This window comes from Polyodon spathula, chromosome 3 (genome assembly GCF_017654505.1).
Source record: "Polyodon spathula isolate WHYD16114869_AA chromosome 3, ASM1765450v1, whole genome shotgun sequence".
Taxonomy (NCBI): domain Eukaryota; kingdom Metazoa; phylum Chordata; class Actinopteri; order Acipenseriformes; family Polyodontidae; genus Polyodon; species Polyodon spathula.
Genome location: NC_054536.1, coordinates 20,718,794 through 20,736,960, shown reverse-complemented (window position 1 = coordinate 20,736,960; position 18,167 = coordinate 20,718,794). Strand labels below are relative to the sequence as shown.

The 18,167-nt window shown below is 37.6% G+C and overlaps 1 protein-coding gene across 2 annotated transcripts; it reads right to left on the bottom strand.

Annotated features, from left to right (window-relative positions):
- Positions 1-2,236: 2,236 nt before the first annotated feature.
- Positions 2,237-18,036, bottom strand: snap47 (synaptosome associated protein 47). Of its 2 annotated transcripts, none has more exons than XM_041244656.1 (6): positions 17,537-18,036; positions 15,395-15,946; positions 14,354-14,850; positions 11,925-12,046; positions 3,474-3,642; positions 2,237-2,276 (listed from the first exon to the last, which is right to left on the bottom strand). In XM_041244656.1, exons 2-5 carry the CDS (start codon positions 15,892-15,894, stop codon positions 3,496-3,498), a joined length of 1,266 nt encoding a protein of 421 aa, XP_041100590.1. In that variant the 5' UTR covers positions 15,895-15,946; positions 17,537-18,036; the 3' UTR covers positions 2,237-2,276; positions 3,474-3,495. The 2 variants fall into 2 exon arrangements, with proteins under 2 accessions (XP_041100590.1, XP_041100591.1); XM_041244657.1 differs by lacking the exon at positions 2,237-2,276 and adding an exon at positions 2,517-2,552.
- Between the last annotated feature and the right edge of the window lie 131 nt (positions 18,037-18,167).

Genomic DNA, 18,167 nt, shown 5'->3' with positions numbered 1-18,167 from the left:
AGACGACTTAGTGGCACAAGGTCCTTGCAGAGAATTCAAAAAAAAAAATCTCCTTGTTATCAAATGATATTACTCCAGTCTTAGCCACTTGATGCCACTACACAAGTTCTGATGGCTGAGTAAAAATATGTGTACCTTACAGAGCAGTAGACTACCAAGGAATTCTGCACTCTGAGCTTCATCTTGTTCAAAACGCCACTTTTTTGTGGTCTGATAGTTAGACACATAACAGTATTTAACAGTAATGAACGAGGCACCCATTATAGGCTATAAGAGAAATATGTTGTATTATAGTTATAAAAGACAAAAACAAAACAAAATATCTACATCATTTAAGTATATATTGCCAGATGGCCAATGGGTGAGATGATTAACGTTACAAATACCTCAATACAAAACTCTAAGCAGGTCAGCACACACAGATATAATCATCCAGTAATGCGTTCATGTAATTGTTTATTAATATTCATATTTTATAACATTCTGTCTTATAAAAATACATTACAGTCATGTTTGTACGTAAATACGCAGATAGTCTTAAGTGCAAACATGTTGCTCAATCAGAATTACAATATTATTGCACTATGAAAACAAGCCATGCACGTCAGAGTTCTTTCACAAGACTCATTCTGTTATAGTACAGACCCTCCCTTTGACTTCCAAGTCTGTCAGATTTATAATTGAAAACCATTGAGGTTTGGCTGGACTTACTTTGTCATCACCAAGGCTGCTTATATTGTGCAGGGATACCCTGGAATATATTGTTTCCTCTTCCTTTATGTTGGGGACATATGTATGTATGAAATTAAATTGATTTATTTGAATTTAGTTTATTTAAAACATTCTTGCAAGAAATATCCTGCTGAGACAGGACATTTTGGGCAGTGAGAGCGAGATCCAGGTAGTGACAGTGGGAGCAACACAAAACACAAATCTAGCGGAGATCACTGAGTTTATTTGTTATATTTTGTTTACTATTGTTTTGTTGTTACTATAAATTTTTATGATGACACCGACCCATTAACAATATAAACAAAACACTTCATTAAAAAAATCCATATTTGATTATGTCAAAACTGCAGTATTCCTTATTTAAAAGATGTTATTGTAATGAAACCATGCCTTGCAGACAGGGTAATTCAGATTTTTAACGAGTTCTGAATCTCACAAGTATAGTACTACAAAAGAAACCCTTCAATGCATTACACGACTGAACCAGACAGTTGACAGCTTATTTGATGGATTGGAAATTCAGTGGTTCCGGTGGTACATCCCCTAGAATTTTGAAAGCAGGTGAAAGAATGTAAATCATGTTTTTTTTTTTTTAGGCAAATCCCAGTGAGACCTGTCAGTTACCTCGGAACCGCTTTCACATAGGTTAGCCAGGGCAGCGGGATTGATGTCCTTTGACTTGACCTGCAGCATGATTAAAAGCCCACACTGACGACGATGCACTTTCTTTTGTATATACGTGAAGGTTTCTAATATGTGAAGAGGAACTGACATTTTAGAACCTGTATCTCAAATAGTCTGCAAATGTATCTTATACATTTTGTAAAATAGTAAAACATGTGATTTATATATATATATATATATATAATATATAATAATATATATATCTAGATATTATATAATATATATATTATATATATATATATACACACACACACACACACAGCTCTGGAAAAAATTAAGAGACCACTGCAAAATTATCAGTTTCTCTGGTTTTACTATTTATAGGTATGTGTTTGGGTAAAATGAACATTTTTGTTTTATTCTATAAACTACTGACAACATTTCTCCCAAATTCCAAATAAAAATATTGTCATTTAGAGCATTTATTTGCAGAAAATGACAACTGGTCAAAATAACAAAAAAGATGCAGTGTTGTCAGACCTCGAATAATGCAAAGAAAATAAGTTTATATTCATTTTTAAACAACACATTACTAATGTTTTAACTTTGGAAGAGTTCAGAAATCAATATTTGGTGGAATAACCCTGATTTTCAATCACAGCATTCATGCGTCATGGCATGCTCTCCACCAGTCTTTCACATTGATGTTGGGTGACTTTATGCCACTCCTGGCGCAAAAATTCAAGCAGCTCGGCTTTGTTTGATGGCTTCTGACCATCCACCTTCCTCTTGATTACATTCCAGAGGTTTTCAATGGGGTTCAGGTCTGGAGATTGGGTTGGCCATGACAGGGTCTTGATCTGGTGGTCCTCCATCCACACCTTGATTGACCTGGCTGTGTGGCATGGAGCATTGTCCTGCTGGAAAAACCAATCCTCAGAGTTGGGGAACATTGTCAGAGCAGAAGGAAGCAAGTTTTCTTCCAGGACAACCTTGTACTTGGCTTGATTCATGCCAAAGCTGCCCGATTCCAGCTTTGCTGAAGCACCCCCAGCTCATCACCGATCCTCCACCACATTTCATAGTGGGTGCGAGACACTGTGGCTTGTAGGCCTCTCCAGGTCTCCATCTAACCATTAGACGACCAGGTGTTGGGCAGCTGAAAATTGGACTCATCTGGGGGTGCTTCGGTAAGGCTGGAATCGAGCAGATTTGTCTTTGTGAAGGACGCATGAATCAAGCGCATGAATCAAGCCAAGTACATTAAACATGAGAGCTGCATGCCCAGTGTGGCTACAGATTTATTATTCTAGCTGTTTAAATGTACGGATTAGCAAAGGACTGTTATACATGTAAAACTACATGTGTGAGATCAGTTTAAACTTTGTGTTAATATGTAAATATGTTTTTACCTCTAAGTCCCTTACCACTGTAAAATAAAATGATTGTGCTACATGTGCAGGGGAATTTGCAGTATGTGAATGGCTGATTGTGCGTTTGTGTTTATACATTACCAGGGAAGGTAAGCAAAGAACATGGTTAAGGAGAAATAGAAAGCATTGCCTCAACTACTGTTTGTGCCTGTAGGGATGAAGGCATACGAATGGAAAACAATTCTATAGAATTGTACAGTAGGCCTATATACAGATGAATTCCTTTTCCTTATGTGCAGACTTCCTTGTACATTAAAAAGAAATTTAAAACCAGTTAACAGCTGCTGCTGCTGCTTCGGGACAGCTAATTCCAAAATTATTTCATCATCATTGTATAGAAACCTAACATACTGTACCAGTTTAAATTTATAATATAGTGCACAGCATAGAAATGTGTCTATATCAACCTCATTAAAGTTATATCACCAGCTAACACTACAGGAAGATTTTATTGTTTAAAAAAATGCCCAATCAAATAAAGTTTCCACCTTTTAGCAAAATCCCTTAATTAAAAAGTGTGATCATTTTTTTTAATGGCCTAGTAACGTAACACCATTCTTAAATAAGTGAAAGCTGTTTTAAAACCGTATTGGACACTACAGCTCTAAGTAAGTTCAGAAGAAGCAATAATAGAATAATAGCCAATTGGGTACTCTACATTAGCTTGTTCATATTTTTTTTTACCATGGACTTATTGGCTGGGGGGCTACAGTAGCTTCCTCATGCGACGTGTGTGTTTGTCAATTTGTGTCGTTGCGTGTTCCACGGAGGAAGTGATGATGTCTAAGGCTTCATCTTGTCGTTCCAACTCTGTCTCTGCTTCCAAGGCCAGGTTCTTCAATTTCATAACCATCTAAAAAGAATACAAATACACAAAAAAATCAGAAAAGTGCGACACAGTGCGTTGAAAACACGAGGCAAAGCCGAGTGGTTTCCACTGCACAGGGCATTGTGATAGTAGAGTATATCACACACCCGGAAGTGCCTCACTGCGCTTATTAATTGGGTTAACTAACTAAATTGAAAACAAAAAGAAAAAACAGGTTTTAATTTACAAAAAAATTTGTTTTTATTAAATATTTTTCCACTTAAAGCTGAGGTAAGAAAAAAGTTCAATTTACAGTAATTTAAAAAAAATAAAAACCAAACATGCATTAATTAAAAAAATAAAATAAAAAAAGACATTTATAGATGTTGAATTGAACAGTGCCATTGAAAGTGCAGTTTTTCTGTATTTGATTCCTTATACTTCTTGTAATTCTTGGTTTGTTCATTACATTTTAAAGTAAAATATTACTGTCAATTTTCATTATGACACAGCACAAATGAGTCTGCCTTTAAATCACAGACTTCCTCACAAGACCTTCAACTGTATCAAGTGAGAATGCTCTTTGTTTTCGAGAAATTTCTAGAAATTATACATTTCCATTGCGGTATTTAAACTTTTGACTTATATATAGTTGCCACCACTTACACTGTACAGGGTTATTTTGGGAAGCCGTTTATATTGGACAAAATAGTATTTGCCGTTTGCCATTTACATTGAATTCAATAAAAAAGGCAGCACTTTGCTGTAGTAAAAATGCTTGACAGATCGATCAACCAGCTGTGTACACTTTGTTACTGATTCCCCTGTACTGTACCTTGGCTCCTTAATCACTGTACGAAGTGTCAGGTTTATTTACAGTTTGAAAAAACAGCACTGGCTGCAGCACCAAGCATAGCTGCAAAGAGAAATGTGATGAGCATCAGCATGAAAATTCAGTGGAAATAAAATGTCTGTTAGATGCTGTGCGCTTGCAAAAGCATACTTGAAACTCTTGTCAGTCAGCAAAAAATGCAAGATTGCTTCAAAAAGCTGGGGACAATGTGGGAATGGATCTGATTATGGACTGGGGAAGGGGATGGGAGTACTCTGTAAACAATGTGTATTTGTAAAATGTGTTATTCTTGTTCAGCTCTGTTAGCGTTCTCTGTGTGTTTTGGTGCTTGTGTGACTTAGAGCTGAAAGACTGCCTGTGTGTGAGTGCGTCACTGAGGGGGGTGGGAGCAGGTCTGACATGACCAGTCAGAGATAGAGAGTGTTGGGCCAATGAGTGAGGAAGGGGGAGGTACGTGGGTGTGTGTGTGGAGACAACAGTTTGAAAGAGAGAAGCAGGATCTGGCAGGGGGAGAATTGAGAGAGAGAGTCAAGAGTCAAGTTTGCGAGTGAGAGGAAAGGAATGAAAGCCATTGTTCATTAAAAGCTAAAATAAAAAAATAAAAAATGCAGTGGTTTCCAACTGCTTTGAACCGCAACTATTGTCTGTCTCATTATAACCTAGAAACCAGCATTACAATATGTAAATAAATCCTGTTCGCATGCAGGGTGTATCAACTTCAACCTCCGTCTAGATCTACTGCCTGTCACTCAGCACCCATCCACACGGCAGGCGGCTACTCTGTCACAAGCATTAATGCCCTGTATCTTTCTAAACAAGAGATTTAGGGGAGCTCTCTAATAAAAGCTGAATCCCAAAACAATAATAATATAGTAATTGTTGCAGCTGTGTATAATGGTATTTAAAACAGGATTCATTTATCCACCTTTTTACATATTCGCCCCTACTCTGGTCCCATCACAGTAGGATATGCGATGGATTACTGTCACTTATTCAAAATCACTGCGCTGTCTCACAGAATTTAAAGTACCGGTAGCCATCTTGTTTACAGTTACAGATGTACAGTAACTATAAAACACAGTAGTCAATTACTAGCAAAAAAAATCCCCAAAGTAGTATGTAGACATGCTTATTTGGATGAAGAGTAATTAGGACAGCAAAACGAAAAAAAAAAAGTAAAAATCGCTGTCTTTCAGGACTGGCTGAAACAAAAAAACTAATTGTCTGTGGAACTGTGGAAAATGCACATCTTAAGAACATCTTTATAAAATACTCAAGGATTTCTATGGAAATGTAATACATGCCCATGAAGAATATCAAATTTCAAGCTATATTCATCTCCGAGCTGGAATAAACCACTGTCTAAATGAAAACAAAACTGTAAAAAAAGATCTGTGCTGTCTCAACTTCGCCCCCTGGTGGATCATTTCAATGGCAATGTACAACTCAACACAATATCAATCAATCAAGTTAATTCAATCAATCAGCTTAACTTAGTGTGTAGTTCGAAGTTATGAATGGGACTACTTTATTGGCGTAAAGATATGCAATAAAAATAAAATTCAATAAGGCCCTTCAGGTGTCCGTATATGTACAATATACTTGACTTTGTCTCGTGCCGTACAACACCCTGAGGGGTCAGTATATTGGATGTATACGGACACCCTGAGGGCCTTATTGCATTCACATACAGTTCAACTAATTGTGTAAATAAATACAATTACTGTATGAACATGTTTTGATGATAATAGCAACCAGGATTGTTGAAAAGCAGACAGAAACTCTCTTGCAAAGTATTTGGTGGGTAGACTTAAAAGCAACTCAATGATGGATACTGATCATGAGGCCGGTGGTCACTGTTTAAATATAAATAAGTACATGAAATCCCATAGGACCATTAAAATGTGGTAGTCTAGGTCTGTAAAGGTAGTCGTTATATAAGGTTTGATGGTCTATGTTTTTGTATTTATTAATTTCCTTAAGTCTAGTTGTTTATCCAACCCCATCTGGATCCCCAAAAGTGCAGGTCTTGTAATCAGCGTATGATACAGTTAATGGAACAATTTAAACAAACCAGTGATATTCCAAGCCAATTCTAATAAACACTCACCCCAAATCCCACCACGCGACCACAGTTACTAAACTAATATTATGATATCCTGACATATACACACAACCGATGACATTATTTTAGTCTTCACCAGCCAGCAGACATGGGCACAGCTACAGACAACAGGAACTCTGCCAGACAGGGCTCTTGTGCACTGTTGCTAACTCAATAACAGTCCAGCATACCACAGAGGTTAACTACAGCAAAGGATCGGGGGTGGGGGATGGGCGGGGGTGAAAGGCAACCCCTGACCAACATACTGAAATCAATCAATTGGCTGTACAGTAGATACATTAGAAAACAGGTAATAGCTAATCATGTATCCGATGGATGTCTAAAACACTTTACGAGTTCTACATAAAAACAGAGTGTTCCAGATCGTCCCTGTAATTTACTGTGACAGATGTTTTTGTCTGAATTATAAAACCAACGTCAGGAAGAGTAGGCCCCTATAGTTTCACATGTCCAAAGAAATACTATAATAAATAATACATTTCCAGAAAGATCCTGTAACCACTTCTAAATAACGTTTAAAAAAAAAAAAGAAAAAGTGTTTATTACCGTATTCAATTGGCACCGCCCTCGTATTAAAGACGCCCTCGTATTAGAGACACCCTCGTACTGACGGCACAGTCATATATCAGCTTTATAATAGATGCCTCCCTCGCATAAATGCCGTTATCAATCAAGAAACATTAAGGTATTGTTTTCTCCCCAACTAAAAAAACACACACAGTAAACAAATAAACGCACAACACTGACTATGTACATGTAACACCCCCGAAGAGACTGGAGCCTCAATCTAGCATGTAAATTACAAACTAATGTACATACACATAGTAACCACATTTTATTTTATGCTGGTACAGTTCTGAAGAAAATGCAAGATAAACTATGTACAGAACAGCAGTCCTTCTGAAGTTCTTATAGACGGCCTGCTCTAACCAGATTCTGGTTGGTGCCGTATACCTTCCACTTCTTAATGATCGACTTGAACGTGCCCCAAGGGATATTCAATGCCTCTGAAATCTTTGTATACCCCTCCCCTGATCTGTGCCTTTCCGCAACTTTATTTCTGAGTTGTTTTGAAAGCTCCTTGGTCTTCATGGTACTATCTGCTTTGAATGCACTACCCAACTGTGGGACCTTACAGAGACAGGTGTATTTAATCTGACATCATGTGAACCACTTTTATTGCACACAGATGGACTCCATTTAGCTTATTGTGTGAATTCTGAAGGCAATTTGTTGCACCTGAGCTTATTTAGGAGTGTCATAGCAAAGGGGGTGAATACTTATCTAATGAAGACTTTTCAGGTTTTATTTTTAATTGATTTGTTTTTAATATATATATATATATAGTAAGATAGAAGGGAGAGGGTCAGATTCTTACCTGCTAAAAACATGTGCAAATGCATGTTTTGTTTAATTATTTAATTTATTGTTTAATTATCAGTCTCACCTGGGAATTATAAAATAAATTCCATTTCTGTGTCCTGGGTCTTGCATATCGGGGGCAAACGAACAACTGTGACTGACGGCCCGTTTACAATATATACGTGTGTCTGTGTGTCTGTCTGTCTGTCTGTGTGTGTGTGTGTGTGTGTGTGTGTGTGTGTGTGTGTGTGTGTGTGTGTGTGTGTGTGTGTGTGTGTGTGTGTGTGTGTGTGTGTGTGTGTGTATGTGTGTGTGTGTGTGTGTGTGTGTGTGTGTGTGTGTGTGTGTGTGTGTGTGTGTGTGTGTGTGTGTGTCTGTCTGTGTGTGTGTGTGTGTGTGTCTGTCTGTGTGTGTGTGTGTGTGTGTGTGTGTGTGTGTGTGTGTGTGTGTGTGTGTGTGTGTGTGTGTGTGTGTGTGTGTGTGTGTGTGTGTGTGTGTGTGTCTGTCTGTGTGTGTGTCTGTGTGTGTGTGTGTGTGTCTGTCTGTGTGTATGTGTGTGTGTGTGTGTGTGTGTGTGTGTGTCTGTGTGTCTGTGTGTGTGTGTGTGTCTGTGTGTGTGTGTGTGTGTGTGTGTGTGTGTGTGTGTGTGTGTGTGTGTGTGTGTGTGTGTGTGTGTGTGTGTGTGTGTGTGTGTGTGTGTGTGTGTGTGTGTGTGTGTCTGTCTGTGTGTGTGTGTGTGTGTGTGTCTGTCTGTGTGTGTGTGTGTGTGTGTGTGTGTGTGTGTGTGTGTGTGTGTGTGTGTGTGTGTGTGTCTGTCTGTGTGTGTGTGTGTGTGTGTGTGTGTGTGTGTGTGTGTGTGTGTGTGTGTGTGTGTGTGTGTGTGTGTGTGTGTGTGTGTCTGTGTGTGTGTGTGTGTGTGTGTGTGTGTGTGTGTCTGTGTGTGTGTGTGTGTGTGTGTGTCTGTGTGTGTGTGTGTGTGTGTGTGTGTGTGTGTGTGTGTGTGTGTGTGTGTGTGTGTGTGTGTGTGTGTGTGTGTGTGTGTGTGTGTGTGTGTGTGTGTGTGTGTGTGTCTGTGTGTGTGTGTGTGTGTGTGTGTATGTGTGTGTGTGTGTGTGTGTCTGTCTGTGTGTGTCTGTGTGTGTGTGTGTGTGTGTGTGTCTGTCTGTGTGTGTGTGTGTGTGTGTTGTGTGTGTGTGTGTGTGTGTGTGTGTGTGTCTGTGTGTGTGTGTGTGTGTGTCTGTGTGTGTGTCTGTGTGTGTGTGTGTGTGTGTGTGTGTGTGTGTGTGTGTGTGTGTGTGTGTCTGTGTGTGTGTGTGTGTGTGTGTGTGTGTGTGTGTGTGTGTGTGTGTGTGTCTGTATGTGTGTGTCTGTCTGTGTGTGTGTGTGTGTATGTGTGTGTGTGTGTGTGTGTGTGTGTGTGTGTGTGTGTGCGCTCACATATCTGACCCTATAAAATTTAGATTTCAGTGACGGTTAAACGAACGTGACGCATATCTGATTATTTCATTTTGGCCCATTGCAACTCTTGTCCGTTTTTTCAGGGAATGCAAAAAAAGATACAACGTCAAAAATATATAGCTGAAAGGACTGTGTTTTAAAATAAGCAGGCTTCCATTTAGAGGTACTGTAGTTGGTTTTGTTGATACAGTACTATATTTTCAACAGAACGATTATTTATTTTAATTCAGAACGATATGATTCTGAAAATCAAATTGCAAATTTTCGATGACAAAAGGGGAAGAGGTACATGGCACAAAACATGACAGGTTTCCAGGGGGGGATGTTCTGATAGTGCATTCTTAAAATTAAAGTTCAGACCAGTTTACCTGATCTTAATGTACTGGGAAAACAATCTATAGTGTTTGTTTGTTTGTTTGCTTTTTTTCTTATTTCTAAGCAATATACCCCGACCCACTTAGGAAAACCACCAGCTAGTGGAATCATCCTGAATATAGAATCAGTTCCAGAACTGTAACAATATTAAAATATTCTGTGGGAATCCAAAGTTCCAATTCTGGGAATCAAATGGGCCAACTACTTTGTAAGAACAGCTGTAATTAATGTCATGTTTATTCAATAAAGATAATTAGTTTGCCATGTACTGTTTGCATTTCTTTACAGTGAAATCCACACATGTGTATGTACACTAATCCAATTTAGCACTGTAGGAAACTGGCTGTTACCACTGATGAATTAATATGGCATTTCACCAAGCTAAAATGTATTTGCGCCTCCAATGGTATAGGCAGTTTGTGTGTGAACAAGTGTGGAGTTTTCTTTCGATCAAATACTATTACCTTATTTAAATTAATAATATCATTTTATTTATAACTAGACAAATGGATCCATGTTAACAGATCAGTGACAGAAATCTGATATTCATTTATAATTATTTTATAAATTTTTTGTTATTTAAAAATAAATACAACAAAAAAAAGGAAAAGTATCCCTAGGACTGCATATTATTATATAATCTAAAATCATTAAGCGGTTCCCATTATGTACATCACTAGTCTTCCAGTATTGAAAGAACAGACATCTGGACTAGAGTATACTTAGCGGAACGTGTAAAACATGATTTATTGCGAAAGAGAAAACCAATTCTAGTTTTAACTTTAGATTGAACTTTATCAATATGGATTTTAAAAGACAAAGCACTGTCCAGCCAAATACCTAAATATTTATAAACTTCTATTTGCTGTAATTCAATCTTACTAGAAGTAAACATTTTGCAAGCACTATTAAGGGATTTGAGTCACAATTGCATTTTGCTCAGGTATGGTCTGCCATCTATGATCACTATACTTGCACTAGTATCCCGGAAGAGATGGATGCTGCTGGTTAAAATATTGTATTGTAATTTGAAAACTGAATTTAACTGTTTAGTTTAGATGTGCACACTGATTAACAGTTCTGTTTCTTGATTTTAAAAAGAATGAAAATCCCACTTGCTGGTACTTGTGTTGTAAAATAATATATATAGTCATATTCATGGTAAAGCAGTAGCATATATTCTTGAATATATTAATGCATTTCTGAAATATATAGTTTTTCATGTTCCTTGGTATAACTGTGCAAAATGCAAGGACATATTTTTGTCAATATAGTTTTGTTTTCCATAGTAACAAAATATACAGATGATGTGGAATTAGCTGGGTCCCGCAATGCCCACTTGTACTGTGTCTGTGCTGCCAGCTTGCAGATCTCTGATGCATCTAACAAATTTTACTTTTTGCAATCAAAGCTTGGCCCAATTGCTTAGGACGGTTCTTAATTCAGTCTGGGTGCCAGGAGACAGTTCACTTTTTGTTCCGAAAAATATCCCAGGAGACATGGCAAAAATGTCAAGTAACATTTTCTTTTTCCCCTTGCCTGTAAAACTGCTGGTGCTGCAACAAAATGGGAATCATTCTCCTTTAAAGAAAACCCATCTGTTCACAGTCATTAACCAACAGAGGATGCTCCAGCAGACTGCTGTTTAAGAGTCTGGGACTATTTTACAAGGGAGACGTTTAGTCTCAGTAGTGCTGTCGTCATCATCATGTAAGTGTAATAGCCAAAACAAAATTCTACTTGACTTAGTTTCTTATACAATTTCACTTTTGATTACATGTTTTGAAGGTGGTATGGTATTATCTGGTGTTACCTGGGTGTATAGAAAACAATACATAATGTGTCAAGTGTTAAACCAGAGCAGCATAATCTTACAATGTACCAACTACCACTGAGAGACATGCATTACATTGCCTTAAATTGTACACAAGAAATCTTTATGTCTAGATTGTGCTGACTATAATAAAGGAAGTGCCTGGGAACAGGAAAGGTGGTCTTTCTAGACAGGGGGTGTTTATACAAAATTTAACTTTGAAAACAGGTTTTTTTGTATTCATATAAATAGTCATTTTAATGTTACTTTTTTAAGTTGCATTTTTTGACCATCTGGAATTTAACTACTCACACACTTTTTCAGAACAATAACCACTGTACCTGTTTCAGCTCCTGGGCTTCTGAGTCAGACACAGGAGGCTGGAGCACCTGCACCTGCAGCTGGGCTTGTTGCTCTCCAGGTTGAGCCTCGGACAGTCTAATACAGTCAATGAAGCCACTGGCTGTAAAAGAAAAAAATTGGGGCACATGATATTGCTGCTGATTCCATTGATGATCTTATTGTTTCTGCCTTGTCCTTTTCACTGCTTTAAACTTAACACTAGCACTGCACCCAGTCCTGGTTTCAGTACTTCCCTAGTTTAAGTACATTATTAAAATGACCAGGTCCCAGGAGAATGAACAATGCTAATACTGGAAAGCAAGTCATTATTTGTAATCATATGTACTCAATTGTTTTGAGGTCACTATACTGCAGAAATCAGAAGTGCTTTCTAACTATAAATAGCTATGTAGATATATTTTAATATGCAATGATGAACTTCACCAGTATATTCTGTTTAAGAAATTGAATTGGCTTCATTCGACAATGAGAATGCAATGCAAGTTAATAGGGGCGGATCCAGACTTTCATGAAGGGGGGATCATGAAGGGGGGGGACACCTGATCAGAAACATATAGTTAAACTAAACAATCCTTTTATATTTTTAATGAAGGGGGGGGGGGGGGGACCCAAGACCCCCTCCGCCCTGGATCCGCCCACGACTGTACAAGTAGTGGTTACAGTATGTTGCAGGGTAACTAAATTGTAAATATACTTTGTCCCATGGGTAACTTTTACGATACCAAAATGAAATGCAGTATTGGGAGATTTTATTGTTGTCCTTTTTGTACAGAACTATGGAACAAATAGTTAAAAACAGGACCTTATAAAGAAAAATCTATTAAAGTATATATATATATTTTTTTTTTTTCATATTCTTCATTGTACCTGTACAGTACTAGGATGTGAGATTAACCTCCTAAAGGACATCAGGAGCTGCAAGAAGCAGATGTTAGTGTTGGTGGCTCAATAGAAGGCATACTACCATCCGGATCAAAACTCAATCTATAGCCTGGTTTGAGGATATTAAAGGTAACATTTCTGCCTGACTAATATGTAAAATAAGTCTTCAATTCCACTACCCTAAGAAAGACTGGAGAGAAATTCCCGGACTATTGAAGGGCATTCTTTATCAGCCTTTTTTAACACAATTACAGTCCCATAAAATACACTCCAAACAAAATGTGTATACACCACAGCAGGCCTTAGAGGGTTAAATGATAATGTGTTATCGCTGTAGAACTAAGAACAATATATATATATATATTATATATATATATCTATATATATATATATATAGGATATAATATATATAATATATATATATGATATATGGGACCCTAGTTAAGGTGTATGATGTCAACATGGATAGACAGCAGCTGCAGAGGCATCAGTGGTTAGGCATACCACAAGATAACCAAGCAGACATGCTTACACAGTGCCACCAAGTGGCAAGTTTGTAAAAATACATTAAAGAGTAAGCGGCTTTAAATTAAATTTTCTTAAGATTTAGTTTATAACGCTGACGATATGATTCTGTCTCTTACTTCCATACTGATGTAGCCTTTATTACATATATCTATGGTAGGAAACTAGGACTGAAGAGCAGCACCTGAACTGAGCTGAACACACCTTCAAATATCAGAAAAGGTGAGGGAGGGGTCATGATTGGTATTTGTAGCTAAAAGTACTTAATTGTTTCTTTATAGTTTTCAGCATTGGACTGGGGCCAGACTATTGCATATCATTTGTTTTACAATAAGGCAAAAGTATGAAGTTTTCTATGTATGGATATATTGTTCCCTAACTAGCTAACAAAGTTAACCCTAGCCAATATTTTAAGCACAACACAATACTTGAGAACCAGATGACACAGTCACAAATTAAGTGGAGACAGACTTAGGACAGTGGGTAACAGACACAGAGAGTGGTGAGGGCATGGAATGTGTTACCTAGCCATGTTGTTTATAATGAACCAATGGGATATTTAAGACCCGTCTTGACAAAAGTTATCTTGATAAAGTTGTCTTGACAAAAGGAATCAGAAAAGCACCTGACTGACCCTTCCATGTTTGTGAATGTTCTTATGTTATGTTTATAATGCACTGATGTTCCACTTTTTTTGAAAACTTTGGGTTGGTCTATCAAATATAATAGATGTGATAAGTTACTTGTCCAATAGTGCCATCTGTTGGACAACAACAGGACTCAACTTTTTTTTTTTTTTTTTTTTTTTTTGCAAGGTCTCTGGTTTCAGAATAAACTGAGCTATTAAAAATCAAATAACATGTTCTGTAAACAGTACAATAATATACTTAAGACACAAACAATACTACAATGATCCATTAGGAAGTAGATTATTATGAAGCAAAATATGATAATTCTATATGGTGATTAAAACATTTGGTCATAGCTGTACACTAGTTACCTGAATTCCATATTGAAGTTTCTGGATCGGAGGGAGATTGTTCAGGGGTGCTTTTGAAAGCTGAATAATCAGGCATAAACTTGATCTTCTTCTTGTACTGCATTTCCAGAATGAAAAGCACTTCAGGCATCTTAGCTGACATCAGCCTGTAACTGATGTCTGGTTTCCCAATGAACCTCTGCCTGATGCTAAGCTCAAAAGGTGTGAGAACCCGGATATCGTCCACCTCCACCCTCTGGTATCTGTGTACGTGCTGAGAGCTAGAGTCACTGATCTCCAAGGCTGAAACCAGCACTGTTAGTTTCCCTGGTTTGAGGTTTGAGTCCTCGCCTTTGGAGAAGATCACTGGAACTTCAGTAATGACTCCTTCTTTCCCAGGGCCCTTTTTAGCAGAGGCAGAGGCAGAGGCCTCATGCTGGATTTTCACTTCCTGCTGGCTTCTCCAAGGAAGTTTACCAAAGGGCCACCAAGAGGGGGACTCCAACTCTGAGAGCAACCTTGCACAGAAGGGCAAAAGAACATTAAAGACTAAATAGCTTCAAACGCCATGTTATTGTTTTGTCTTGTCCCTTTCTCCAAGTTAAAAGACCCTACGCCACATTATTTTCTACAATACGGAAACTAAACACAATGTAAGTGGGTTTAGCATCTACTCTATTTAAAATTAATCTTATATTCTACAGAAACAAGTGCCATAACCAGATTTAAATCCTGTGAACTGTTTCTTTGGAATCTGAGATACAAAAAAGGCAATAAAAATGCCAAAGTGAAGCATTAAGACTGGAGGAAAATAGACTTGATATTTAAAAATAAAGAATAGACTCTCATCTCCAATATGACTGAGATATTAAACATACTGTATTGTATCAATTTCAGGTCTGCAATGTGAAAAACAATTAGACTGCTTTTCAGGTAAACACACTTGGGAGTTCCAACTCCAGTAAAGACGAGTTTGTATTTTAAAAAGCCCAAATTGTAGAACTACTGTCTTTAACCATAAGGAACAATGGGAAAGTAACACATACTTATAGCTTTACATACTTGTCTGCCACATCTGAATCAGATTTAATTTTGTTCAGCCCCACCACGATGTTGTCAAACTGCTCCCCCTGGTGGTGTAGCACTTTCCCAGTGTCCTCCAGTCTCTTCTGAGAGCCGGACACCAGCCTGATCAGTTCTTTTCCTTTGCTAGTCTGGCTCTCAGAGGTCTCCACCCCAGCAGCAGCTCCAGAGCCCAGCAACTGCTCCCTCCAGAAGTGCTCGAGTACATTGAATACCACCGCCCGGCTGGGCTGCAGGGAGCTGAACCAGTGCTTGACGTTCCCTTCCGTGACAGTGAGAGAGCTGAATATGAAGCTGGAAGATTCCTTCTTTATCTCACTGATTCGGAAGAGCCTGAAGCTGGCCAGGTTCTCTCCATCCTTGCTGGATGTAAACCTTAGAGATGTCGGGGTCAAGGACAAGGTGCCACAGACCCATCCCTTTCCGTTGCTTACGTAGTATGAGCATGGCCAGCTGTGAATGGAGATATCCTTGCTCATCTCCGATGACTACAGTTTTCCACTTTACTAGATTTCCTGCCTAATGGCTATCCTGTAGATTAAAAATAAACTTAAAAAGCAACTTAACTAATGTGTTGTTCTTATTGTTCAGACTCACTGCATCATTTTCTGTTTTAAAACTCAGAGTTTAAAGCTCCCCTGTGGTTTCCACATGCATCTAGTACAAATATGTGGTATTTCTGAACACAGGCACAAAGTCTACATGGCAATATCTATATGAGAATAGTAACTCAGTAGGGCGGTCTCATCATAGTTTAATACAGAAGGATATCCTAACTTCTACCTATTTTACGGTAGAAGCCAATCCATGCAACATACTGCACAATTTTTAGGATTCTAATTTAGACCAATATAAGTTCCTGTACTTGAATTATGCAGAACAGATTACCAGAGCAGACTGCATGTGGGTCATTCTGTGACAAAGCAGGACACCTACAAGGGTCACTTGAGCACAACAGTGTATCATATTTTAAGGAAATGTGTTACCTATTGTTTTTTTTTTGTTTTGTTTTTTTTGTTTTTTTTAATTGTAAAGCGCCAAATTTGAAATTGCAACTTGATTGGGCCAGCGGTTCAGAAGTTAGAGGGTCACAGTTTTAGGTTTTGAGCAGACCCAGTGACCTTCAAATTGCTATATCTCAGGACCCATGTGAGATAGAGACATGGTTTTCATGTTATTTTGTTGGAATTTAAAATATTACACAGGTGACATTAAAAGTGAATGGTCTTTAATCTTGACCGTAGACCCTGAGAATCTCACAATTCCCCACCTCAAAAAAAATCATAAAAAAAAAAAAAAAAAATCATAGCCAAATTGAACACATTATAGAGTACCACATTTTCAGCGACATAATTTGCTTTATTACTTTGGCAGAAAATGACAAAGGTGTTCCCATCTCAGAATTTGTATGCATGCTGAATTACCTCACTATTTTCTCAATGGCTGCTTGACTGATATTGTACTTCCTGTTACTAGGTCACACTGAAAATCTGATTTTCACAGTGCACTATATTAGAAGGAACGCACCATCTATCTAGCCAGTGATACTGGGTTGGTATTCCACTTGGGTGCATGGGAATCTGATGAGGTAATCTGCATCCGACTTTTCAATCAGTCAAAACCAGAAAATAGTGTCACATACACTACTTTAGTCGTTAAGTTTATTAACATTCAAGACATCAAAAAAAAAAAAAAAAAAAAAAAAATGTGTGTAATAAGTTTTGGCTCAGTTTAAAGACTTTCATCAGACTTATGAAACGATGTAATCGATGTGTTCACTTGGCAATAGCCTTTGTAAATCTGGTGATTTGATCAATACCGTCCTTAATCGTCACTGGATTTGTTATTTTTGCTTTTAGCTGCTTACAGTAAGTAACGGCTCATCTCTTAACAATCTGCTTGTTTCGCGCCTATGAACACAACAATAAACTTCTGGTCAGTCTGGTAATCCCGGTTTGCCTGTCTGTTTAGCCTAGCCCTAGTCCGTCCTGTATTTTGTATTATAATCAGCTGCAGCTGCTGTATTTGTCTACAATGTTATCATCATGTAAGTACGAAAAACATATCGCTATTTTTTGTTGTAAAATAATGTAGAGGTGATGATTGTATTATTTTACCCACCGTAAACAATTGTGTTTTGATCTGTCAGTGAGATCTTGCATGATATATTTTCTTTCTTCTATCCATTTGATCGTGTTTGTGTTCTTTTTTATTTTATTTACTTATTATCCAACACCTTGCAGATATTACTGACCGCTCTTTAACGCTATTTCGAATGTACAGTACAAATGATTAAGTATTTAAATTGCTTTCTTGTCTTGTGTTTTGATTGTTTTGCTTTTACGACACTGACACCAAGGGGTCACGATGTTGTGTCACAATATTTACAATCCGACCTTGCAGGTATCTCACTTCCGCTGTGACAGTATGTATGTGTTCTTATTTCTTACTTTTAAATCAAGTACAATAATTTAAACAAAGTACTAAAAACTAGTCCCCATTTAAATTGTCCTGTAGTAAATAAATGGGAAGAAACTACAAGGATATAATATAGAAATTACAAATAATAAAATATTATAGATTTTCTTGTTATTACTGCATCTTGTAAAGTGCATTAAGATGATGGGCCACTATATAAAATAAAGATTGATTGATTGAAAAAAAAAAAAACATTACAGGGTGGGTAATTAATGCACTGCAAAAGGTCTAGTAGCGTTAAAGTGCCTCTTCCCCTTTAAGGAATGTGGCGCAC